This window comes from Panthera onca, chromosome D3 (assembly GCF_046562875.1).
Source record: "Panthera onca isolate mPanOnc1 chromosome D3, mPanOnc1 haplotype 2, whole genome shotgun sequence".
In the NCBI taxonomy this organism is placed as follows: Eukaryota; Metazoa; Chordata; class Mammalia; order Carnivora; family Felidae; genus Panthera; species Panthera onca.
Window position 1 is genome coordinate 16,544,915 of NC_138350.1, and position 27,698 is coordinate 16,572,612.

Here is a 27,698-nt window from a genome sequence, read left to right on the forward strand (position 1 = left end):
CCTCATGGAGCCCACGGGTTTTGAGGGGAGAGACGCCACCCACCAGAGCTCTTGGGATGGTGCAGCGTTTAAAACATCATGATTTCTCTAGTTTTACGTTTGGAAGATAAAAATACACGTAATAGTTCTGTAACATCTACTACAGAAAAACCTTGCAAAGAAACAAAAGATAAATTTGGCCTCATGGAAATTTAAAGCTTTGTGTTTCAAAGGACATGGAAAGAAAAGCTATAAAGAACTCTTACAAATCAACAATAAAAGTAAAATAACCCAATTTTTAAAATGGGCAAAGAATCTGGACATTTCTTCAAGAAAGATATACAACTAGTTTTAAGGCACATGAAAACACGCTCAGTATTATTTAGTCATTAGGGAAACGCAAATCTAAACCACAATAAAGCATCAGTTCACGCCCACGGGCGGCTGTAATCAAAAGGCAGATACCGAGTGCCGACGAGGATGTGGGACAGTCAGGGCCCCCACACACTGCTGGTGGGATACAAAATGGTGCAGCCGCTTTGGAAACGAGTCTGACAGCTCTCAAGTGATTAAACACGAGAGTTTATATGGCTTAGCAACATCACTCCTAAGGTAACCCAAGAGCAATGAAAATATATGTCTACACAAAAACTCGTATGTGAATGTTCACAGCATCATTACTCATAAAGGCCAAAATGTGGAAACAGCCCAAATGCCCGGCAACTGAGAAATGGATAAACAAAATATGATAGATCTATATACAATGGAATATTACTTGTCCCCAAAAAGGAATTAAGTACTGATTCATGCTACAATATGGATGAAGCTCGAAAATATTACGCGAAGTAAAAAAAAAACTAGGTCCACATATCGTAGGATTTTGTGTATATGAAATGTCTGGGACAGAAAAATACACAGAGACAGAAAGTTGATTAGTGGCTGCTTAGCGCTGGGGACTTCGGGACAGTGATAGTGAATGGGTACACGGTTTCCTTCTGGGGTGATGAAAAACATTCGCAAATGGTCTCTGGGGATGGTTGTACGTATCTGTGAATAAATCGAGACCACCGAATTGTACACTTTAGATGGGTGAACTGTACGTGAGCTGTAGCTCAATGAAGCAGTTTAAAAAATGCTTCTGACTGGTGAAGCCACACAGGATATTCACCATATCTTAAATGGGGATGTGCCTGCATGGTAGAGGGGGTCGGGGATGGGAAGAACATCAGACGGAAGGGATAATAAGACACTACGACAGAGGAAGACATGAGTTTTAAAAGATTAAGAGAAACCCTCTATGAAGGAAGAACCGAGTAACAACTAAGCCGAATAGCACCAAGAATCCTGTAGAAAACCAGACATTAAGTAATACTTAAGTTTGTGAAAAGGTTCAAGTTTAAAGTAATTATCTTTTTACATACAGAGAGTAAAACACATTAAATATGTTAATATATTTTAAATTGTTTGCATATTTAAAATATATTAAAAAATTAAAATGTATTAAATAAGTATTAATGTATTCAAATAAGTAAATTTACCACCAAAAAACATTTTAAGGAACTAGTTCACGAAAAATTTAGAACTTGCCAGTGAAAAATCATGCTCAACAGTGGAACAAGTGAGAAACAGAATTTTCCTTTGTTGGGGATTTTTAAGGAGGAGACAAACAATGTCTGTTTTCAACTGCTTAGTGGAAGGCAAAGATCTGGATTAGATGGGTGTTTAAGGTTCAGCTCAGTTGTGCTGTCCTGCAAAAAATTAGAAGAAAAAGTTTGCCATCCTGAAGAATGGGAAAAAGGCATGAATTAAGTGATCGTTCATTCTTACGGCTAAATTCTGCCCAGGCTAACTACAACCCCTTACACCAATCACGGCAAAATAAACCTGGCCTTTTGAGGGCCTGAGTTGAGGATGTCACCTAATTTCCCCTGAACCCTCACCATTCAGCAAATTGTCAACAGTGCAGGTGTGAACGAGCACAGAAAGCAGAAGGAAAACCTACCTTGCCCCTCTTCTCCACCAAACAGACCTGAGCCATGGCCCCCTCCCCCGGAGAATGTGGGTATCTGCTGAACACCCCCAGCACTATAGGTTGCTTTCATCCCATACACATTACTTTATAATCAAAGGTTTATGATTGGTAAAACAGCTCCAAATTGAACTTAGCTATCTGAATGTAGAGCAGGTCTTGTGTTTTGTTGTTGTTGTTGTTTAACATAAGGAACAGAAAACAACTGCTGATTTGATCAAAGCATGAAGTCAGAGAAACAATTACGAAATGGGACTTTAGTGACTCAACAGGAAATGCATTCTCCAAGATGAATTCCGACCCGGGCTTAGAACTGGAAGAGTGGCAATACCACCTGCCGTCTCCAGATGGCACCCCAACCACGGGCTGCTGGTTTTCTTGCAAGGTCTGCGACACCTCTGTACCCCGCTCTGACCACAATTAAATAGCGTGTTCTCTAAATCCCGAATGGGGCATGGAGTGACGGAAGGCTTTGTTTAGAGCCAGCACTTCCAATCTTAAACATGAAGGTGGAAGCGGGGCCCACGATGGAACTTTACCCTCTCCTGTCTCTAGCTTCTCCCTCATTCAGGTTTTCCTTGGATGGCAAGGGAATTTTAATGATGAGGCAAAACACTTATATAATTTGTAAAATAAGGAAACTATTCCTTTTTTAATTTCACCTTTAGAAGATTCAATGGTTCCTAACCCACTTTACCACCTTGGTCGCTCGTTCACACAACACATCTCTTGAGTAGCCACTATGAGGCAGGCTCATTACCAGGCAAGGGGGAAAAAGGGTGAGCACGCACGGGCCCTGCTCTCAAGGGGTGTACAGTCTAACAGAAAGCAGAGACTTCTAGGAGACCAAAAATCAAACATAACTGGTGTGATGTGGGGGCTTGGAGCATGGGCTCCAGAGCCAAATAGACCCTGGTCCAAACCCTGCCTGGGCCACTTACACCGATGGTCCTGGGCAAACTTTCTAGGGCTGCTGTGAGGATGAAATGAGTTCATAAGCCCTGGAACAGTGCCTGGCATACCACCTGTGCCCCCCAAACGCAGAGACAGAACAATGCGATGCTTAAGAACGTGGGCCCCAGACCTAGAACAGACTGTTCAATTCCTGATTCTGCCCGGTATCACCTGCATAACCTTGGAGACCTGCACCTACACTTGCTGGGCCTTAAGTTTTCCTCACCTCTAAAATGGGAATAACAATGAATCTGCTTTCGTCGGGGCCATGAAACTGAAGTGTTTAGAGCGACGCCTGTCGTGAGGCAGGCTCTTCGCGAGCGTCAGCCGCTGCTGGCCCTCGTCTTGTGCACCAGGAAACCGCACGGCGTACGGAAGCGGCGCTCCGCTGCCGTAAGCCACGTGCTGAGCGAAAACGCGGGCGTCGTGAGGTTGCTTCCTTGCTCTCCCCGGCTGGGACGTTCAGGAAGGCCCTCTGAGGGAATGACCTCTCGTAGTGGCCAGGACTTAGAGGGAAGAAGGGAGGGGTAACACAGGCATGAGGATTTACAGCGGGAGGAGACAGTGGCTGGAGACGACGGAACCGCTGCCTCCGCTGGTGGGTCGCGCACTGTGGGCTGCGGGAAAGAGCTGGAGACCCGTGAGCTTTTCCACATGGAGCGAGCACGCCCCCCTGGCTGGTGCCCACTAGCCCTACTCGCAGGCTGTCCTTACACGGCTCTCTGCCCTTTTTAGGGTTGTCCGCAGCTTCCAAGCAGTGGCCCTCCAGTCCGGACCGAAGAGGTCTCACCAGCGGCAGGGCAGGGACAACAAAGCGAAGGCCGCTCGGTACATGTTTAGTCTTCTTGTGTGTAATGTGGGACGCAGGCTGGCGCGGAGAAAGGACGCCGGCCCGGCTCCTGTCACAGCTGGGACGCTAACTGGCTGTGTTAGCATTAAGAAGGGGTTTCACTCCCGGAAGCTTCAATTTCCTTGCTTGATACGGGGCCAGGATCCGCTTACGGGCGTTACTGGAAGCATCAAACGAGCTAAACCACCTTGCGTACCCAAAGCATTCCCCTAATGTGAAACAGCGCAAAAAGGGTGACCTTCGACAGACCAGTTACTGCCTGGACTGGTGTTTCCTAAGCTTTAAAATGGGACATACTCTTGCCTTACTGTGCTGTTATAATGATTAAATATAATCATTGCACATAAGGGCTTATGCAACAGGGCTTGACCAAAAAAATGCTTATTGTATGTCCGTGGTTATTTTTCTTGCTGTTACTATGACCCCTGCATATATTTTCAGGGTGTGAACATCAGGATTTCCTTCAAGAACCTTGTCTTCAAATTAATTCAGCACTTTCTAATTTACATCCAAGGTATTATGTGCGAAAGCTCTAATACGTGCCTAGGCCAATTAGCACAAATGAGAACAGCTCTGATCTCTATGCGGGTCTATTAGCATCTGTTACCATGGCTAAAGCTAGTACTCCAAAACCAATCAGCTTTTTCAAAAACACGTCAGTGAGCAGAGAGGAAAACAGGAGTCAACCACCCTCTCTCTGCTGTGCCCAGACTGAGCATTTCAGCACGGCAGGGACAAGCTATCTCTTTCCTCCACTTGATTTTTTTGCTTTGTTTTGTTTTTCAAATCATACTGTGGATTCCTGAGATTTTCTATTTGGACTGGACATTGCTATGGCAATGTTTCGTTCTGGGGGGGAAAAAACCCATAATCAGTCCCAAGGGCTTCCACATGAAAAGTGAATCAATCAGTAAAAACCCATTGTGGTTCTGGAAAAAAAAAAAAAACAACAACTTTTAAGTCATGTTCAGGAACTAATGTATCACTGGAATCCTTTTCAACATGTGGAATTTGAAAATGGAAAAAGGACAGCTCAAGAGAACAGTTCCAATAAGAAAAAAGGGATGAACGGGGTGCCTGGCTGACTCAATCAGTGGAGCCTACGACTCGATCTCAGGGCTGTGGGCTCAAGCCCCGCGTTGAGTGTAGAGATTATTTAAAATCTTAAAAAAAAAAAAAAAAAAAAGAAAAAGAAAAAGAAAAAAGTGATGAAAATGAAACGTGGGTTTCTCTCAAGGAGTAATTTTAAAGTGCAATTTGTTTGATGGTTTTGTTAAATCTCAAACAGTGCAAAATTTAAACGTTACGGGAAGTGTTTCCAGACACCTCTTCCCTATTTCAATCACCCATTCTGAACTTGCTACTGGTCTAGGCACTAGGGCTACAGCCATAAAAAGGGCTATCCCCCCAAAAGGCTATATTTTTAAATGCGAAGGAAACCAATTCCAAAGAGAAAATGAAGAAAAGAGATGAGAGGAGACGGGAGGAGGCTCGCAGATTCTACAGCCGTTGCAGGATCCCCGACAGAGGCTGCCTATCCAATACCCACGGGGCAGCATGTAAGGAGTCAGGATGTGCCTCAGTGAACCATGACGTTAAGAACAACATTAGTTTTGGCAAAATCAAGAACTGAGAGCTGGGCTCTGATCTGCGCAGGATACAATACCCACTAGCAAATGGCCCAGATGCCATCTGCCGAATGACCAAGGGGTCAGAAATCTTGAGGAATTCACTCTCATCACCAACTACAATATTGCTTCCATTTTTATTTCAAGGCAAAAACTATTAGGAAAATTTATAACAGAAGCAACAATGTATAAAACAGGGAGTTTATCTTTGTTGATTTCCACCCAAGTGTAAAATTGATTTGGGAGAAGGGAAAAATGTCCACTTAAACTTCATTTGGGATGGGCTAGACACAAATAAGACAAATACTCCGCAAGATCTTTCCCTCTCCCTGACTCTGGAAAAAACAATTATGCAACCCACTGTGTGAATCAGCCATTTTTTGCATTTGTGTTTGATTACTACCCTGCAGATAAGCAACAGCACTGAATCGAGATCATTCACTAAACTTAACTTGGCTGCTCTTTGTGCTATGTAAAGCAGTAATATTTTCTTAGAGCTAAAGTCTTCCCAAGTAAAATACTTAGCAGCCACAATCTTTAAAACTCTCCGTGAGAACACACTGTTGGAGAAAAGAACTCACGGTATGAAAAGTCTGGAAAACCTAGGAGCACAGTCTAATTTCTGGGAGGAGGATTTGTAGAATTCCTTTTTGCCGGTATAAAACACAGCTTCAAAAAGTAGTACAAGAAAGGTAAACTATGCCAATATAATTCGCTTTTGGGGCTGCTTAAAGAAGCCATCTGTAAAACATGAAGGAATGTGCCATCAGCCTGGCATTCCTTTTCCTAAACCTGCGATCAAAGGGACATCATTGTCATTGAATCAATGCTTTTGCCACATTAACAAATCAGTGCCTAACTGCTCAGTGGAATTAGACTATTAATACAAAAAGCGGGGGGGGGGGGGGGGGGAGGTTCTAAATATTTTTTAATGTTTATTTTTTGAGAGAGAGACAGAGTGTGATCAGGGGAGGGGCACAGAGAAAGGGAGACACAGAATCCGAAACAGGCTCCAGGCTCTGAGCTGTCAGCGCAGAGCCCGATGCGGGGCCCAAATCCACAAACTGTGACATCATGACCTGAGCTGAAGTCAGATGCTTAACCGACTGAGCCACCCAGAAGCCCCAATACAAAAAGCAGTTTTAAAAATTAACCTAATTCTTTTATAGTTCATTTGACAAAGTTGGTTCTACTGTACTTTTTTTTTTTACTGAATATTTACTAAAGATATTCTCATTGCTATGAATCTGCTATAGCTACACTGTAAAAAATAGTAACTCACTATGTATTCATAGCTTCCTCGTTGCTGTTGTTATTGTTGTTATTTTACGTGTAAGGCAACTGAGGCTGAGAGCATTTAAGTGGCCTATACACATGCTCCCAATTCTCCATCTTGAGCTTTTCTCAGTATTCTTCCCCTGCTATAATGAGGCTTTGTTACACTATCTACTATTTGTAGCTCTGGGTTACCACCAACAGCCTAGGCTTGGGAAACTAAAGAAAGCTTTTCTGTTTAAAAAAAAAAAAAAAAAAAAAAAAAAAAAAAAAAAAAAATGGTGTCGGAGTGCTTGGCTGGCTCAATCAGTAAGTATGCGACTCTTGATTTCAGGTTGTTGAGTCCGAGCTCCATGTTGGGCACAGAGATTGCTTAAAATATAAAGTAAACATAAAATTTAAAAATGGTTTTGTCTGAAACTGTCTGATCTATCATACAGTGTTCTTTTACCTTTAGGAGAGCAAAGTGGAAAATGAGGTATTAAGAGGTGGGGTAGGAGACAATCAACTATTTCTTCAAAATTTCATTTCAACTGCTAAGCTACAAAAGCTTCTTGTAATTGCCCCAATAATAAAAACAAATTTGGGGGACCTTAAACGATTAAAATATCAGTGCCATTCTTAAGAGCTTAAAAAAATAAACTAGGGGGAGGATTTACCTCAAAGCATGACTCAATTTACAAAATGTTTAGTCTGGCAATACCAATAAAAGGACAACAAAGAAAATTCTGGAAGGATGGTGGTGTTAGCGGCAAGCACAGTTTTGGGATCTTCCCAAATCTCTCCATAAAAACACAGAGCAAGCAGATAACAAAACAAAAACCCAGAACTAGGTGATAATCCCCAAATGCAAGTGGGAGGAGGAAACCACCAATAACCACGTGACCTGTGTATTATCTATCGGTCTCTGTGTGGAAAAGTCATGGGGCAGCAATGGGGTGCTTCACAGACCTGACACCAGTAGGCCCCTATGGCACTAGCAATGGAAACTGGGAAGGTTTTTGTCCTCTCCAATAGCTGGTGAGGACGGGGACCTGAATACAAAGGTCTGAAGGGGCTGGAGCAATCTAGACTTCGGACCCCGTACTCCACAGGTCAACCAGAAAGGGCTCCTTTCCGAGACAGGCCCCACAGTGAGAAATTCCAAGGAATGGAAACAAATCTGAGAAAGACAGAAGTCAGAGGGGCAAAGGAATGAGCAAAAACAAAGAAAGGCAGGCTAGGAAATCTAAGAAAGCAAGCCACCGTGATTCTGAACGCCCCCTGGAAAGGACAGACGGTGGGGAGCTCTGTGAAGTTAGGTTGGCTCTGTGCACTAAGCCACCTCCGAATGACTCTAAATGCACATGGAAATAAGAAGGGGCACCTGGGTGGCTCAGTCGGTTAAGCGTCCGACTTTGGCTCAGGTCATGATCTCGCCGTTCGTGGGTTTGAGCCCTGCATCAGGCTCTGTGCTGATAGCTCAGAGCCTGGAGCCTGCTTCGGATTCTGTCTCCCTCTTTCTCTGCCCCTCCCCTCCTCACGTTTTCTCTCTCTCTCTCTCTCAAAAATAAACAAAAGAAATTTAAAAGGAAAAAAAAGCCAAGGCCCCCCAAATTACTATAAGAAACAAAGAGAATAAGGCATAGAATAGCATTCCTATAAACAATAAAAGAATGCTAAGAAAGGAGGCACCAGGGTGGCTCAGTCGGTTGAGTGGCCGACTTCGGCTCAGGTCATCATCTCACAGTTTGTGATTTCGAGCCTGGCTGGGATCTGTGCTGACAACTCAGAGCCTGGAGCCTGCTTCAAATTCTGTGTCTCCCTCTCTCTCTGCCCCTCCCCTGCGCATGTTCTGCCTCTCAAAAATAAATAAACATTAAAAATTAAAAAAAAAAAAATTAAAGAAAGAATGCTAAGAAGGTATGCTCAAAAAGAGGTAAAAACCATCACATACTATTTCAAAACAAAATAAAATGCAGGACACATAAATCAGAACTTGAAAAACTCAAAAGTAAGGTAGAAAAATTTTTTCAAAATTAGAAATAAGGTTGGGAGAAAAACTAAACAATACTGGAGACAGGTAAAGAAGACAAAGCATATGGATTAACAGGAGTCCCTGAAGAAGAAAACCAAGGCAAGAAAACAGAACAAATACAAAGACTGTAATTGAAGAAAACATTCCTGGGAGGGGGAAGAAGACCTGAAACCTTATACTGAAAGAACGTACCATAGGGCGCCTGGGTGGCTCACAGTCAGTTGAGCATCCAACTCTTGATTTTGGCTCAGGTCATAATCCCAGGATCATGGGACTGGGCCTCAAGTCAGGCTCCACACTGGGTGTGAAGCCTGCTTGGGATTTTCTTCTCTCTCTCTCCTCCCCTCTCACCACCCTACCTCCCCCCGCCCCCAGCTCGTGGGCACATGCTCCAGCTCTCTCTTTAAAAACAAAGCCAAACCAGGGCGCCCGGGTGGCGCAGTCGGTTAAGCGTCCGACTTCAGCCAGGTCACGATCTCGCGGTCCGTGAGTTCGAGCCCCGCGTCGGGCTCTGGGCTGATGGCTCGGAGCCTGGAGCCTGTTTCCGATTCTGTGTCTCCCTCTCTCTCTGCCCCTCCCCCGTTCATGCTCTGTCTCTCTCTGTCCCAAAAATAAATAAAAAACGTTGAAAAAAAAAAATTAAAAAAAAAAAAAAAAAAAAAACCAAAGCCAAACCAAACCAAACCCAAAAACATACCACAAACCACGGAATGCCAACTCAGAATGACCAACAATATTCTAGCAAGATTACTATTATATTAAAAAAGGTTTTTTTTAATGTTTATTTATTTTTGAGAGAGAGCAGAGCATCAGCAGGGGAGGGGCAGAGAGAGGAGACACAGAATCCGAGGCAGGCTTCAGGCTCTGAGCTGTCAGCACAGAGCCCGACGCGGGGCTCGAACCCACGAACCGTGAGATTACGACCTGAGCTGAAATCGCGTGCTTGCTTAACTAACTGAGCCAGCCAGCCCCATAGATCACTATGTTCTAAGAAAAAAAAAAATCTTATGAACATCTAGGCAAAAAGAATATATGGTTTACAAGGAAGAAAGAATTAGATTATCTGATTTGTTTTGACAACAACACTTTATGACAAAAAAAAAAAAAAAAAAAAGAATAATATATTTACATACTTGAGTAAGGACTGTGAACCAAAAATTTTATATCCAGAAAAACTCACCTTCAAAATTGTAAAGATCACAGACCAGCTATTATCTATGTAGAAGAACTTAGAAAATATTGTTCCCATGAGCCTTTTCTTTTGATTCCATTCTTGGGAATTTCTCCTCAGTGTGGGGCCTGTCCAGAGGCGAGCACTCTCTGGTTGGGTTCTAGTGTACTGAGGTCTAGAATCTACCTGGGAAGGAGCTTCAGATGGTCTAAGTGACTAGAAAGAGGTCGACATAAGGACCTATGGAGAGCACTAAATACGGATACTCACAGAACTAAGGAGAGGCTGTTAAATATAATGGCTATGTGATCTTGGAATTACAGAGCACCTCATTTTATTTTTATTTATTTATTTTTATTTTAGAGACAGCAAGAGTGGAGTTCGTGCCAGCTGGGAGAGAAGGAGAAGGAGAGGGAGAGGGAGAGGGAGAGGGAGGGGGAGAATCTTAAGCAGGTTCCATGCTCAGCAGAGCCTCTTGTGGAGCTCAGTCCCACAACCATGAGATCATGGCCTGAGCCAAAGGACACTCAACCAACTAAGCCACCCCAACACCCCCAGAGTACATCAGTACATCATTTTTTTAAAAACAAATTTAATGTTTATTTATTTTTGAGAGACAGAGTGTGAGCAGGGGAGGGGCAGAGAGAGAGGGAGACGCAGAACCCGAAGCAGGCTCCAGGCTCTGAGCTGTCAGCACAGAGCCTGATGCGGGGCTCGAACCCACAAACCGTGAGATGATGACCTGGGCCAAAGCTGGACGTTTAACCGACTGAGCCGCCCAGGCGCCCCCATCAGTACATCATTTTTAAAGAGGGAGAACAGAAATAGCGCAGATTAAAAAGCTGTAGCTTTCCGGGGCTCCTGCTTGGGATTCTCTCTCTCCCTCTCTCTCTGCCCCTCCCCCACTTGGAGGATTTTCTCTCTTTCTCTCTCTCAAAATAAATAAACATTAAAAAAAAAAGTTGTGGAAACTATTTTCAGTAATCATAAACTGATTTATGGTGGTCACAACAGTATTTTTGCTTTGAATCTGTTGTATGTAATAGTAATAAAGCATGAGACATGGGACAGATCAGGGCAGTCTAATTCACCCCTGAGCCCTTCAGACCCCGGATTCTCAGTATGCAAGAAGGTAGAGATGCAATAGTGAAGGTTAGATTAAAACTATATAGTCCAGAATTTTAACAGGGAATATTAAAGTGAGGTCACGTGGTATCTTATCTTTAAATATATATGTATATTCTAGCCCCATTTACTGCCAAGTCTTTAAAAAGTGATCACCATGGTAACAATGACCATTCCTAGCACCCAGAATGTGATCTAGAAATTCTATTTTCCATTCAAAGAAATCAGAGCAGGGCACCTGGGTGGTTCAGTAGGTTAAGCATCTGACTTCGGCTCAGGTCATGATCTCCCGGTTCGTGGGTTCCAGACCCGCATCGGGCTCTGTGCTTACAGCTCGGAGCCTGGAGCCTGCTTCGGATCTGTGTCTCCCTCTCTCTCTCTGCTCCTCCCCCGCTCATGCTATGTCTGTCTGTCTGTCTCTCTCTCTCTCTCTCAAAAATAAACATTAAAAATTAAAAAAAAAAAAAAAAGAAAGAAACCAGAGCTTCGGAGAGAAATGACTGATATGAAGTTAGGTGAAGAGATGTCCAAGATGAGCACGGAGCGCCTTACCATACCAAATACCAGGGAAGCTATCAAAAACAACCAGGGTATGTCAAAGGACTCAGGAACCTTGAACAAGTTCCTATTAACAGAGAGTGGATGACCTGGGCTTTGAGATAAGAATTGTAATGAATCAAAACCCACGAAAGATGTTCCAATCCATGAATTCAAAATGACATGAAAGGGGGAAAAACCCTAACTGGTCGTCTTCTGAGAAAGAGAGAGAACCAATTCATTATCTTGAAAACTGAGTAAACAAAAGGAGAGATTCAAGCATCTGTCCTACTTTCCTATACGAACAGTACTACTGGCCAAATAGTAGATAAGAGAAGGCATCCCCTTACAATTTTTACCTGCTAAAAATTGAAAACAAAGTAACACAATTTAAGATCACCATCTTGCGACCCCTAAGGATCTGCTGGATCTGGGTGCTGAACATCAACGGCTGCACGAATCATCCTGGTATCACGGGCCTCTTGATCAAACAACATAACACTAGCTATCATCTTGCCAAGGGGATCGAGCCTGAACGTGATCACACTTCAGGATCCAGCTGCCAATTTATAGGGAATTTAGAGGACAGAGGAATATGTTGAAATGCACCATGCATGTGCAATCATCAGAAACTAAGTTGAAAGATGCAGGTCGAAGGAGGGGCTTCTTCATCAGATTTATTGTCAAGGACAAGAAAACGATGGAAGAGGAGCCAAGAGGTTGCAAAAGATGTAGCAAGTTCTTTAAAGTGGCAAGACTGAGCTATAGTGTCTAGAAATACACGTTTGGGTGATTAAAACCATGGAGAATAACGAGGGGGAGTAGCGGATACTTTTGGAGGGAGGGAGGTGGGGGGGGGGGTGTTTATGACAGGGAAGGGTCACAGGGAGAGTCTGAGAAGGCTGGCAAAGTTCTATTTCCTGACCTGGGCAGTGGTTATACGGGATTCACTTAACTGAACTCCCTTACCTGTTTATTTAGCGTGTTTTATAATAAAAAGTGTTTTTTGTTTGTTTGTTTTATTTTTCAGATGAATCAAACTTGCTTCTTCAAGAGAAGTTAATACTCTCAGTTTAAGATTTGGGCATCAAGGGTCTAAACAATGTTCCTTTTCTTTAGTAAAATGTGTCTGCAGCCATGAAAATGATCAATTTAGCAAGGCACACTAAGCAGAACAGTTCCTTTTAACATATTTCCTTAATATGATTTGGCTGCCAAAATTATGAAATCACAGGAGGAGCTCTCCTCAGCCAAAAGTCCATGAGGAAAAATGAGTAAATGTTTAAGTGACACAGTTCAGGAATTAATTTGTTTATGTCAAATAATTTTAATGAATAAAGCCTTCCACACACGGTTTCTAAGTCTGGCTCAGTCCACAGAAAATGAAGAGGGAAGGAAAGAAGAGTGGTCTCCAAGCTCTGCACCTGACATGCGTGAGAGCGCCTGTAACTGACGCAGGCACGGCCTTCACTTAGCTCAGCTCTTAATGCATTTCTCCCCATCTGTGCCTATGTTAACCTTTCAACATATCTGGGGCTAGGATTAAAAACTGATCCAAACCCACAATTACATTTCAAGGCTAAGAAGAACATAATCAAGAACAAGACGCTTGACATTAAAAAGCATCCCAAAGCCTGGTTTCACACATAATCTGCTTTTGGAATCTAAATGGGGGAATGTAAAGAACTTACTTTAAAATTCTTTCATATTGTTTGTCTACCTGAATAAGAAGGAATTTCTTAACCAGGGTCAAACTAGACAGAACACACCTTCTGACGTTAGCTTGAAAATAAGCACTTTACTTATTGCAAAACTTTTCAATTTCCCAATATACGCGATATATCCCATTTTACATGTATAACCTTTGGCATCTTATTTCACTATAAAGATCCCGTTCATGTTGGTAGTTTCTTTCCTTTGGGGGGAGGGAGAGGAGTTATGTGGTCCAATGGCATTCACAGAATTACTGGAAGGTCATTTTACTGTCCTCAAAATCTTCCCATGGAGCAGACGTGACAACAGCCAATAAGCACGTCCACATGCACGCTCATACAAAAGAAGAAGAAAAACAATACAGTACAACCTCTTTGATAGAAGGGCTTATAAAAGGCTTGGCTATAGTTGTCCTTTCATCTCACTAAATCATGGTATAATCCAATGGACAATCAAAACTGCTATGACTTTCTGCTTTTCAAGCCTCTGCACACACATGCGTTTTGAAAGTCGTAGGTAGGTCTCACTGGCCTGTGTGCATGCCATCCCCTGGGAGCTTACCATAACCGTGCAGTCCTCTGAACCGCTGGCAATGACCTGATCGTTGTGTGGGCACCAGTCTATGTCGAGCACCGGTCCCGTGTGGCCACATACTGTAGGGTAGGATTTGTCAATTCGACCAGTCTGAAAGAAGAGAGAAACAAACGTACTGTGTAACACCAACACCACAGAGTTTGTAGGTTTGCTCAGAACCATTTTTCCTTTATTACCTCCACCCCAAACTCTCAAGTATCTATGTATCACGGTCAATGTCAACTAGTAAGAACTGTCAAGTTTTATGTCCAGAAATAGCTACTGCCAAGGACATGCCACCAAATTACAAGGATCCAAATTTCTAGAACCACAAAGATTTTTATTTAATCAACTGCATTAGCAGACATAGTGAACGAGAATGCTAAATCTTTTCACCAAAACACAATTTGTAAATTATAGGTGTGTTTTTACTGTTAAAAAAAAAAAACAAAAAAAACTTGGTGTTACTCAAAATGTTAAATACAACTCTTAGTAAAATTAGCTAATACCCTTGAATATACAAATCACTAGTTCTGGAAATGAATGGCACTGTGAGCACACAAAGTTAGGGTAATAGAAAGAAAAGCTTTAGCTAATGCTTAGGGGCTCAATCTGTATAAGACTGTCTCAGTCTCTTTACTGTCTTTGGTCAACAGAAGAGTCAGCCAGACCAACTCATTAACACTAGCTTAGATCTCACCCATTATCTAGTCCACGTCTCGTTGAGAATACAATATTCAGGGGTGCCTGGGTGGTTCAGTTGGTCAAGTGTCCAACTCTTGATTTCGGCTCGGGTCATGATCTCATGGTTGGTGCAATCAAGCCCCACATTAGGCTCCATGCACAGCATGGAGTCTGCCTGGGATTCTCTCTCTGCCCCTCCCTCACTCGTGGATGCTCTCTCTCTCTCTCTCAACGTAAACAAACATTAAAAAAACATTTTTCAATGCTGATCATAAGTAACCATCACGATATACTCACGTGACACATCTGAATCTAACAAGTCAATCTGGCTTATCAAGCCAATTTTGTGTTGACCAAGACAAATGCTATTGTAACAGGTACACAAAAGCTATTTCCTTTTTTAAACATGTTGGTGCAATCCATGCCGAGGTCCTGTATGCTCTAAAAGCGAGCGTACAACGAGGAATCATGGCCAAGCAAAACTGAACCTATTTTGTTGTTGTGTTATTCTCCTGTTAAGACAAGTCAGTACAACACTGGGGCAAGGCTTCCCAGAAAATTTTCAAGATCAAGGAATTCTGTGATTTCTCCACTGTGACTCAACTGTGGAAATGTCCCGAGAAGCAATTATGCTAAACACAAAGACCACAGTACTGAGAGTCAGACAGATATGGGTTCAAATCCAGACTCTACTGTTCAAACAGTGGGTGGCCTTAGGCAAGTCACGTAATCTGAGCTTCAGCCCATCATCTGTGAAAGGAGTGACAATAATACTCATCTCCCAGGATTACCGTAGGATTAAATGAAATAAAGTTTTTAGGGAAATCATAACTTGGTATTACAATTATCTGTATATGGTATGTAAAAAATTTAATTTCAGATATACCTCAGAGATATGGCAGGCTCTGGTACATATCAGTGCAATTAAAGTGAGTCAAATGAAGTTTTCAATTTTACTGTGTACACAAAAGTTGTATTTATACCATACTGTAGTCTATTAACTGTGCGACAGCATGATGTCTAAAAAAACACAATGCATAAACCTTAATTAGGGAGTACTTTATTGCTGAAGAATGCTAGCCATCATGTGAGCTTTCACTGAGTCATGATCACTGGTCACATATAAACCATCAATGTAACAGCAACGAAAAAGTCTGAAATATTCCAAGAACGAACAAAATGTAATAGAGGCACAAAGTGAGCAAATGCTGTTGGGAAAATGGCATCGACAGACTTCCTCGATGGGGGATCGCCACAAACCTGGTTTGGGAAAAAAGAGTATCTGTGAAGTGCAATAAATGAGGTAAGCCTGTTTGTGGTTTATATACACAATGGAATACTACGTGGCAATGAGAAAGAATGAAATATGGCCTTTTGTAGCAACGTGGATGGAACTGGAGAGTGTGATGCTAAGTGAAATAAGCCATACAGAGAAAGACAGATACCATATGGTTTCACTCTTATGTGGATCCTGAGAAACTTAACAGAAACCCATGGGGGAGGGGAAGGAAAAAAAAAAAAAAAAAAAAGAGGTTAGAGTGGGAGAGAGCCAAAGCATAAGAGACTGTTAAAAACTGAGAACAAACTGAGGGTTGATGGGGGGGGTGGGAGGGAAGGGAGGGTGGGGGATGGGTATTGAGGAGGGCACCTTTTGGGATGAGCACTGGGTGTCGTATGGAAACCAATTTGACAATAAATTTCATATATTGGAAAAAAAAAAATGAGGTAAGCCTGTATGGTGACTGGAATATAGTAAATACACAATATAAAACTACTTTTATTACTAGTTCCTCTAGTTTAATACATTAATTTAGTCTATCATTAAGAAGGACAAACACGTGTCACTTATGAACTCTCATGGGGCCCAGACGCTGTGCTGAGTATGAGAGACAGAGAAGTAAACACGGCAGCCCTGTCCTGGCGGGACGTAGAGGCCGTGTCAACCACCAAATACGGTGCAGCAGAAGACATGCGCCACAGGACAAGCACAGGTGGCAGGAACACAGAAGAAGGGCATTCAGCCAGGCCTGTGGGGATCACAGTCTTCGGGGAGGTTTTCTTTCTTCTCTTTTAAGCTTATTTATTTTTAGAGAGAAGGACAGTTCAAGAGTGTGGGGGGAGGGGCAGAGAGACAGAGAGGGAGAGAGAATCTCAAGCAGGCTACACGCTGTCGGCACAGAGCCTGACGCAGTGCATGATCTCACGCACCATGAGCCAGATGCTTAACCGACTGAGCCACCCAGGCACAGAAAGGTTCTCTGCCGAGAAAAGAAGAATTCTAAATTGAGGTGTGAAGATGGCCCTGTCCACAGACCCAAAGCCTAGGTTTTTTCACATGCTCGTTTTCTCTTGTAAATCCAATTAAACCCAGTTTGGACCTGTGGAATTGCATCGGCAGAAAAGGAATCCTAAAAGAAAGTGCCAACGAGCACAGAACCTGGGTGTTATAAGGAGGGCCACACGGGTCATTTACAGGCAGCAAAGCACAGATGGCTGAGAAGCAGACTGCCTGGGCTGGCGTCACGACTCTGTCAGGTTCCAGCTCTGATGCCCTGGCCAAAATGACTTCACCTCTCCACCTCATCTCCTCATCTGCAAACTGAGAATGTCGTGATTCCTTCTATACGAGCTGATGTGAAGACAAATTGAAGATAATCCAGGTAAAGTACTTTCCCAGCATTTGCAGGGCTCAATCAACGTCACCCCAAATTCAGCAAGTGCTGGAATCCACTCTGTCGTATCCCTGATCCCATCTCTCCTTAAAGAAGCAACTGCTGCTGAGGCCTCTAGCCAGGTTGTTTTCCCTATTTTCTGTACCGCATCCTCACAAAAACCGTGTGAGTGACCCAGCCCGTAAGCTGCCACTCCCTGTAATATTCTATTTCTCATGCAGGTGGCGGTGGACTCGCAGGTGTTCATTTTACAGTAAATACTGTGATAGACATGATATGTAATTGTAGTATCAACATATTGAACCCACCAGCTAAAAGACAGCATGTTTCACATTTGATTACAACCAGCTACAAGACGTATTTTAAAAGTAATAAAGGAACTAAGTTAAAAAATAAAAAGGCAGGGGTGCCTGGGTGGCTCAGACATGATTCCCAGGGTTGTGGGACCGAGCCCCAAGTGAGGCTCTGCACTGCGCATGGAGCCTGCTTGGGATTCTCCCCTCCCCCATCCGCCCCTCTCCCCCGCTCATGCTCTCTCTCTCTAAAACAAACAAAAAACAAGAAAACTAAAAAGTAATTAAAGCAGGGGAAGGCCGTAAAAATATATGCCAAATAGCTGAGCAAGGACAGACTTTAAGGTAGAATGCACTATTAAAGATTAATGTCACTGTATAATTTTGAAACAATTCACTGGGATGCTAAAGGCACTAGGAAGTCTAATTCCTCTAACTGCACAAACTCTAAATATTTATAGCAGAAGCTGAGAGAACTATGAAGAGAAAATGACAAAGCCATAATCTTAAGAGATTTTAACAAAGACTCACTCTCAAGCAAACAGACAAAAATTAGTATGAATATAGAAGACTTTAACAAAAGTCACAGGCTTTGGGACTCCTGGGTGGCTCAGTTGGTTAAGCCTCTAACTTTAGCTCAGGTCACGATCTCACGGTTCATGGGTTAGAGCCCTGCGTTGGGCTCTGTGCTGACAGCTCGGAGCCTGGAGCCTGCTTCGGATTCTGTGTGTGTCTCTCTCTCTCTCTCTCAAAACCAAATAAACACTGGGGGAAAAAAAGTAACAAGATTTATCTAATGGATATATCTAGCCTTGGAGCCAATATTTAAAAATAAACATTTTTTTCAAACACACATTAAACATGATCGTTTTTAAATGACCAATTAGGATACCACAAAGCAAATCTCACAGAATACCAAGAAATCAATACCTCATAGTGCATGTTCAGAGTACAATGCAATTCAATTAAAAATTAATAGAAAAAATATGAACCAAAAATCCCTAAGGCATCTGAAAATTTTTTAAATTTACTAAATAATTCACATAGAAAGTCATAATGGCCAATAGAAATGTTAAAACTGATCAATAAACACATGACGTTTCATAACTTGTGGGGGAGGGCTAAAACAGATCTTAACGGTACATCAATTAGCTTTAAATGCACATATACAGAAAGTCTGAAAATTAAGGAGCTGATAATAAGCACATGAAAAGGTTGCCGTATTTTTATATAGAGCACACCCAAAGAATGTAAAATTATGAAAAGAAATTAACAAGAAAGAAAATAAATAATAAGCCACATCAACACAATAGAATAGATTAAGAAAGAAGAGAAAGCACAAATACCAGGAATTTAACAAGGGACATAACTTACAAATATGGTGTAAATTCACATAATATGAAAATACTAGGAATAACATCTGATAATAAATTTTAAAACACCAGATGAAAGAAGCAATCTCCTAGAAAAAAAACATCAAAAAATTGTCAATAAATAAAAAACCTGAATAGACCCATAGCCACAAAAGACCAGTAACAAAAGTCCACATACTACCTACCTCCCCATAAATCTAATCACATAATACCAAAGGCCACTAGGCCCACGTGGTTTTACAGGAGAGCTTTACCAAACACTCAAGGAAGAGATCGGCTCAGACAAAACTCTTCAGAGAACAGAAAAGAGCAGTACCGCTCAACCCCTCACTTAAGGACTGTGCCACCCTGATAACAAAGGACGGTATGACAAAGAGAAACTGAAGCCTACATGACAAACACTGTTGCAAACTCCCCTCAAGAACAACAAAAAAACAAGCAGAGTGCAGACAAGCTGCAGACAGAGAAGATACATATGCAACATCCATATCCAACAAAGTCAACAAACAACCTGACAGAATGATGGCAAACGACAGGAGCACAGGAGCACTGAATTCACAGAGAAGGAAAAGCCCATACAGATGTATGAAAAGATACTTGGTCTCACTCAGCGAACTAGAAATTAAAATGCTATGGTAACATCTTATACCTATTAAAACTGGCAACAATTTAGAAGCCTAATTACAAGTGTTGGCAAGGATGTCAGGAAAGAGGAATTCCAAGCGACCGTTCACTGAAGGCTCCTGCTCTGATTCTTTTTGAGAGCAATCTGGACACAGATAGAGGTGAAGCTGCCCACCCCTGAGCAATACCATTTGAGGTGGTCTGTGGGAAAGAAAGGTCCCCGTATTTGCACAGAAAGGATATTAACCGCGGCATCACTGGGAATGGTGAAAAAAGCAGAAGCAATTTAACTGTCCTTGGTATGGAAATAAGTATCACTCACACAAAAGTTTAACACACACAAAAATCAGTCTATGTACAGATACATACACATGTAGTAAAAGTACACAAATAGAATACATACCAACTTTGAGGAAATGATTACCTCTGGTGAAGGAGAAGAGGAAAAAAGGGGAATGGTATTTTAGTTACATCTGTTATGCTTTATTGTTTTTTAAAAAATGGGAGGTAGGAAACAAACATGGTAAAATATTAACATCTGTTTAATCTTGTGGGTGAGTACATGAGTGTCCTAGTATTTTGTTTCCTATCTTAAAAAATAATTAAAAAAAGAAAAACACTTTACTCCCAAGGGAAAAAAGTTTTTGTATCTGAATTGTTTTATCTTTGCATTCTTAGGCTCTGCCCAGCAAACCACGTCTGGCCTCTTTGATGGCAAAGTACAGTTACTAAATAAACTCTGAGCTTCCAAGGACATCAAATAATTTTCTCTAATACAAGTTGTTCTTAATTATACTGTGAAACTTACTAAATGCCTTTTTTTTTTTTAGGTTAAAATTACACAATCGTGGCTTAAAGATACCGTTCAGTCAAGTCAGACATTTGAGAACAGTGAGCAGTAAACCTCTCTTCCACTCTCAGCTCAGTGCTGACAAGTCCAGGGCATCAAAGTACTAAAGAGCCGAATGTTTTCGCAGGAACTTGAATCCCATTGAAAGGGCAACCGCTACCAACTGCCCTCCTTCCCATCAAAGCCAAAGAAGAAGAAAACTTGCGAACCCTTTCAGAATGCTTATGTTACATGGTAGGAACCGTACGAAGACCTTTCTGTCTTCGTTCTCACCAAGCTGCTTCATGATATAGCATCTGTACTGTCCCCATTTTCTAAATAAAGAAATGGAGTGAAGCAGCACAGACCGAAAGCATCAGTGACGATCCAGCCGTACTAGATTTCCACAGGGCAAGAAAATTCCCACTAGGCCACGGGTTGTGAAAAAGGCACAACAGTAATGTTAAAGCTATTGGCAGCTGGTCATCAGAAATAGAGCTCATAAAAATGATACCCTGCCACCAGCTGTTTCCTCTGGTTGTAAACATCATCACAAATCCTTACAACAAATAAAACAGGGAAAGTAGCATCATATTGCAGCAGAACAAAAAGGCCATCGACTAAATGTCTGATAGTGATAAAGGAACAAAAAAGGAAGAAAGTGTGAGAAGAACTGGCATCTTAGTGGCACACTTGGGGCACCTGGATGGCTCAGTTGGTGCAGTGTCCAACTCTTGATTTCGGCTCAGGTCATGATCTCAGGGGCTCAGCTTGAGCCCCACTTTGACTACTTGCTGGGCATGGAGCCTAAGCTCTCTTTCTAAAAAGAAGAAAAAATTTTGAAAAAAATAAATGTGCCCTAATCGTTTTACATACAGGACGTATGTAAATCAATCAAGGGTCAGCGATCACGATTTCAAGGGCTTACACTTGAGTATCTTCTTACCCATAATAAAATCAATTAAGAGAAAAGCACAGCATATTTTACCCTATGAGTATATGTTATTAAAAGGGCAGAGCTGGGCACTTATAGACTGCTGAGAGCTCGGTACAAGGAAACTGAAAGAAACCACACAACAGTGGCCGTATATGGTAAAGATGTGGACGCACCGTTCTGAGAAACATTTTGCACTAGCATTTAATGAGAATGTATTTCTCATTCCTACCCATGACGCATCCTCATTCATCATCCGGTCAACGAACCGAGGCATCCATGTCTAATTGCTGGCGTGTGGGGGGCCATTCAGAAGAGACACCCACTCTAAGTCAGGCTGGCAACATGGCTCACCTGAGCTTCTAAGCAGCAAATGTAAATAAATGCAGAGGCTGAAAAAAAGAGTTACAAGAATTTAATGCCAGCCCCCCCCCCTTTTTTTTTTAACTAAATGGTGGTTTATTTTAAGAACTACCTATCAATTTTCCAAGGCTCCTATAGCGAATAATTTCATTTACTAACAAATCAGGTCACTGTCTCATTAAGGATGTGTCACACCTCAGCTGCATCATCTAGAATATTCCCACTTTTCTAGCATGGAATTGAAAGTTTAGCTGAGAATAGTCTGTCACTCTTTAGACTCCCTGCTTTAAATAATGTGTACAAATTTATTGATTACTTCCTAGTCCCAGCCACTTGCCATGGGAGAACTCTATGTACACCTCTCTAGCTAAAACTCCAAGTGGTGGGAATTGCCAGCAAGTCAACTCAAGGGGCAAAAAATGACCCAGGTTACCAAAGGCTCCGGCCCCGAGCCTCGTTCACACACTTGGGGAATACCAGTGGACTAGGTCAGGGCACCGAGTCATGCACTATCATTATCTGAAAGATCCTTTGGCCTGCCCGGGGCCCAGCAACACGAGCCCCAGGGAAAATTCAGCCTCCAAAGTGCATGTACAGCTGGCACAAGGCAGAGGTGTGACAGCACAATTTCCATGTGGCTGGCCCGAGCTGAGGCTGATGGCTTTGACATGTTCCAGCCACCAATCCGCATCGTGGCAGAAAACCACCTAGACACCAGCATTATCATTTACTCTGGGTTTGGGGAAAGTTCTCAAAAATTTCAAAGCAGCCACAAAACTGAAAAGAGCTCCTGGAAAACTGACGCTTCAACTAAACCCAAAGTTAGGCAACACTTTCCTCCAACAGGCATGTTTGGAGAGGGGAAAGTGAAATCAAAATTTAAGCACCAGTAAATGTATTCTCTAACTGCTCTAAGAAGGAACACTTGTAATTGTAAATAACTTTGCAAACACATTCCTCCTGAGGTATATACAAAATACAGTGTAACTCTTATGACATGATAGTCCTGGTTGTTCAAGACATTTCCCATCCATTTCAATGGGAAACCGTAACTGTCCCACCTCCATCTACCAGTGCACCTTACTTCTCACACCTCATGTCAAAAAGGAACCCCTACTGGGGCACTTGGCTGCCTCGGGTCAGTTAAGAATCCAACGATTTCAGCTCAGGTTATGATCTCACAGTTTGTGGGACTGAGCCGTGCATGTTGGGCTCTGCGCTGACAGCACGGAGCCTGCTTGGGGTCTCTCTCTCTCGCTCTGCCCCTCTCTCTCAAAAGAAATACATAAAAACTTTAAAACATACACACACAAAGGAATCCATACTTAAGAAGTGAACTCATCCTACGTGCTGAGAGCAGTACTGAGCAACCAAAACGCTCTAAATATCTACGGAAAAATGTGTACAGTAGTCCTCTTGCATACTTGTTCCTATAAAGGAGCTCCACTCTGGGATGTGTCTTTAAAGGAGCTAATGGTGGCTCAGTCCATGAAGTGTCCGACTTTGGCTCAGGTCATGATCTCACAGTTTGTGAGTTTGAGCCCCACGTAGGGCTCTGTGCTGACAGCGCAGAGACTGCTTCAGATCTTCTGTCTCTCTCTGTCCCTTCCCTGCTCTCTCTCTAGTTCATAAATAATAAATAATAAATAAATAAATAAATAAATAAATAAATAAATAAATAAAAGGAGCTAATGGTATATCTCAGATGAACCAGCAGACATTTTCACCCTCCCAAACTCCAAAGTCAACAGTAGGAAGCTGCCAACATGACCTCTGCATTCTATAAAAGATCATTCAGAATGACTGTTTCTTGATGTAACAACGACCCCTTACATGATAACCATTTTCAATCCACACATTAGCTTGCTCGCTCTGGGAGCATCTAATGGATGGCTCTTTCAAAATGTTACCATTCGGTACAGCTACCCAGCACTTTGCCCAGCAGGCTCATTCTCATGATAACACAGGTTTCCAAAAAGTTAATAAACTCCCACGGTGTTAAAAAGTGACACGTTGGGGCGCCTGGGTGGCTCAGTCGGTTAGGCGTCCGACTTCGGCTCAGGTCATGATCTCACGGGTCCGTGAGTTCGAGCCCCCCGCGTCGGGCTCTGTGCTGACAGCTTAGAGCCTGGAGCCTATTTCAGATTCTGTGTCTCCCTCTCTCTCTCTGACCCTCCCCCGTTCATGCTCTGTCTCTACTTCAAAAATAAATAAACGTTAAAAAAATAAAAAAAAATTAAAAAAAGTGACACGTTAATTTTATCAGTCAAATCAAGCATTCCCCCGTAAGACGCTCCTTCCGCATACGACGTCTTTCCAGCTGACGTCCTGGCATTTCAGCGACGCGGACACCCACACTGTTCCAGGGTGTTGGCTTCTGAGAACAGTCCACACCATCCCTCTTGGCTGGTCCGGCACGGCAGCTTCCCAGCGCCTTTCCAGCTTCGGACCTACAGTCATCTTATCCAGCCGCTTCATGACCCATCATTATAATCTGTGCTTATTATCCAGACGGGCTATTCTACCCTCGGATGTAAGGGTCTAACACAACCCCTACCGTATCCTGAATCAAGGAACAAGAGATAAAGATTTTGCAAACTGTCTGTCCCTACTTTATCTTCACGTAAGTTTTTATTTTAGGAAAAAATGTTAATCAAAATCACTTTATATGCCCAAAGTTCAATAACTTTGTCATTCCGTCCATACATTTGAGGATCTTTTTTGTAAGGCACTGACAGTAACTCCTTGCTGGCCTTGGAGGGACACACTGAGAACTCCCCAACTCCGTAAGGAGGACGGGAAGTCAAGCAAATGCTCAGGAGCTAAGGAAAAGTTTTCCACCAGGCAGAAGGGCTCCATACACACCGTGTGGAGTTCAAAGGAGTCCAAAAAGGATGTCTATTAAAGTGGGCTTTCTGGTTTTTCAACTACCTTTCTCTGGTATCGGTATTCTTTACGTAGATACACGCTCTGCTGAAATCTCTTCAGGCCCTGCTGCTTCACACGAAGATAGCTGGGGAGAGGCACAGGTGATGAGACAGGGACTTCCACGGCAGACTGGAAAGACTGAGGCACACGATATCTGACTTGTGGACAAGCTGGTCGCCAAGAGGGATAGCTCCTGACCCAGGAGTAGTACATTCGGAGGAGGTTTTACTTTAAGAGAACCAAAAACACCAACCTTGAGGGTAAGCGGAGGTGCCCTGGAATAAAACACACAGATTGGGTTACCCAGTCCTGGAAAGTAAGCCAGACACTCGAGCTGCCAGGGAGACGCAGGGCGCTTCTGCAGAGGCCTCACCTGCCTGTGAGCGAAAAACAACAGTCTTCACGGGTACGAGAGAAAATGCCAAACAGATTATTTTGGTGATCACGGGCCCTCTTTAAAACCTGGGTCTAATACTGCATAGACCATTTTAAAAGTCCTCATTAAGAATCTGAGGGAAGTTACTGTAAAACTATTGATTTCACTATCAGAAAGCAAAAACAGTGGAAGGGAACGTCTCCTTACTCAACTGCACCCAAATACGTAATCGGGAATAGACACTGTATTTCCTAACAAAAAAATCTGTAAAGTGAAAACTTCATCACTACAGACACGTAATTCCAAACACTTCTGGTCTGAGAACAAACAAAAAACTAGGAACCCCAGATGAGGTGGAATCTAGTCAAAATAAAATTCAGCTTGAAAGCAGAAGCTGAAAAGCAAAATAACTATTGATATAACTGCAAATCGAGGAAATTCAACCATTCAGTATCAAACCAGGAAGCAGAGTAATCGGTTGCTTGTACTAAGCAAATGACACTGGAGGGGTCTCCCCCAGGACCCTCTGTGAATGACGAAGCGTTCCAGAGCTACCACCCCTTTCAATCCCAGCTCTGCACGGGTTTACATACAAGCTTCAGAATAAAAATCCACCCTCCCTGAAGTAAGTAGGGATGAAAACCAGAAAAATAGCGGAAGTTGTTTTTTGGGGTTTTTTTTTAAGGTAAATGCCTTGGGTTCCATGGCAGAGGCAGTTCACACCTTGCAGCAGTTATAAACACGCAGGACAGGAGGACAGACCCAATTCAGCAGACTGTATCATTTACTCATGACTTACAAAGCTCAGCCAGAAAAGAAACCCAAGTCACCGTTCCTCTAAGAGAGCCAACACGTGCTCCATCACTCACCCCTCCCAGCTCAGCCTCCCCTGGACTCAACTCAGGTCCCACCCCTAACGAGCACAGATATTCAACTCGGCAGCAGGAAATTTGCTGCACATGGTTATAAGGAGGCTTCTGGACAAATCAGGACTGCAGATGTTTGTCCACTAAACCCTGGGTCTATTTCAGAGTGATCTGAGTTCAGAAACCTTTTCTTTGCCGCTTCCCCAGACTTAGGTTATAACGTTTGGACACCGAGGGCTTCTGCAGGCAGCACTGGCCCGTGTGCTCAGCCCAGATCCACGCTCCAAAAAACCAGCAAAGAGTTAAATGTTCTTTGCACTTGACTCAGTGGCTTCCCTTCACCACACACTCCCAGATCCCACCATTCTGTGAGCCACCAAGCAGCCAATCAAAGCAAAGGAAGGAAATTATCCTGGCCGGCTGACAGCCCCAGAGCTCTGATGGCCATATATGGTAAAAACCACTGTCAGAGCCCTGTCAGGCCTGCGGGCCGGCTGCTGTGGACAGATCAGTGAACTGCAGCGGCAGGAGAAGGCGGCCAAGGAAACGTACAAAGGACAGGCTGCCTGCTCATCTCCAGGGGAGGAGGATGGGGAGGGGAGGGTGGAAGCCGTCATCTGCCAGGGTACACTCTGAGTCACAGCCACTCACTGTAATCAAAAATAGCCCCGGGGTACATTGTGAGGTTCCTTCTGCCAGGATTCTGTGCTCCGTTGTTAACTGGGGGTGAGCAGTGTATCCCCCCGCCACGAGCCCCTATAGCAAGACTGTGGCAAACAGTCACTGGGAGAAAATGAAAGGGCCCTTCTGTGGCACTTCATGTGGTAATGAGGCCGTACAGTGCTCGTGTGGCTGGCGGCTCGTGACATAATTTGGAAGTCATTGTTCTGCACCTGGTGCCCTTCCCCTGCATCCTCCTCCCCCCACCCCTGCCTCCCAGCCTTTCAAGGCCCATACAATCGACAGTTTTAAGTTTTAAGGTGCTCAGGCATCAGACAGCGTCTATTTCAGGAGGCGTGAATGGGCATCCCATGACACATCAGGATACTAGCACTGAATAAAATTATCCCCTGCCCGTGACACCAAAGCTACCATGTGCCAAACGTCCACATCTGTACAAAGGGCTACTGGCGTCGCTACCCTTGTCCAAAACGGATCACTGTTATTTGTGGGAATGGAAATTGCCTGTCAGCCGTGTACAGTAAGGGGGAGACGCAGCCCATGCAAATCCAGCAGGTGCTGGCAGTGACTGGGGGTCATGGAGAAAAGCACCATCAGGAGACTGGCGTCTCTTTGGAACTAGACCGTGAAAGAAGGCACTTATCAGCACGGTGCCTGGCGCTTAAAGGACACCCTCAGTAATGTGAAGTGCTGTGAGATCTCATCGCTGCGGCCGTGTCCTCGAGGCATGGTACAGACCCAGTATTTTCCAAACCCTAAGACAATTCTCTGAACTGACAGAACCAAAGCCCTGACGAGCAAGCGTTTTGTTATTAAGCCTTCTAACCCCAGAGAAAGAATGCAAAGGATTAAGTATCAATTAGACCACAGTTTCTATATCAAAACAAAAACAAAAAAATCTTTCGCACTCAGTGGGGGAAAATGTTCATCAAAAATATACACGATACACATGTACGAATCAAATAAAGACTCAGAGACCCAGGTTCTAATCCACGAAAGACCCCATAGCTCTGGGCAATCACTCAATCTGAGTTTTGATTTCTGCAACTGCAGAACACAGGGATGAAAGCCACCCTAACCAGTGCAAAAACTAAGACACCATGTATGAAGGGGACCCTCCAAGCACATTCTGATGTCACACCCGAGTCTCATTTTTATGAATATGACATGACGTCACTGCCGTCTGCTGAAGAAGAAACAGGAACGATGCTGTGTTGATCCAGT

The 27,698-nt window shown here is 43.2% G+C and overlaps 1 protein-coding gene across 4 annotated transcripts in view; it reads right to left on the bottom strand.

Moving 5' to 3' along the window:
• Nucleotides 1-27,698, bottom strand: part of CORO1C (coronin 1C) — a 76,243-nt gene that overhangs the window by 14,553 nt on the left and 33,992 nt on the right. For 3 of the 4 annotated variants that reach the window (XM_060612487.3, XM_060612485.2, XM_060612486.3), the window contains one exon: nt 13,840-13,962. In XM_060612487.3, coding sequence (XP_060468470.1) covers nt 13,840-13,842 — 3 coding nt within the window. In that variant the 5' untranslated portion in view covers nt 13,843-13,962. Of the gene's footprint in view, nt 1-13,839; nt 13,963-24,554; nt 24,780-27,698 lie in introns of those variants that run through there. The other variant, XM_060612484.2, reaches the window with a different exon arrangement.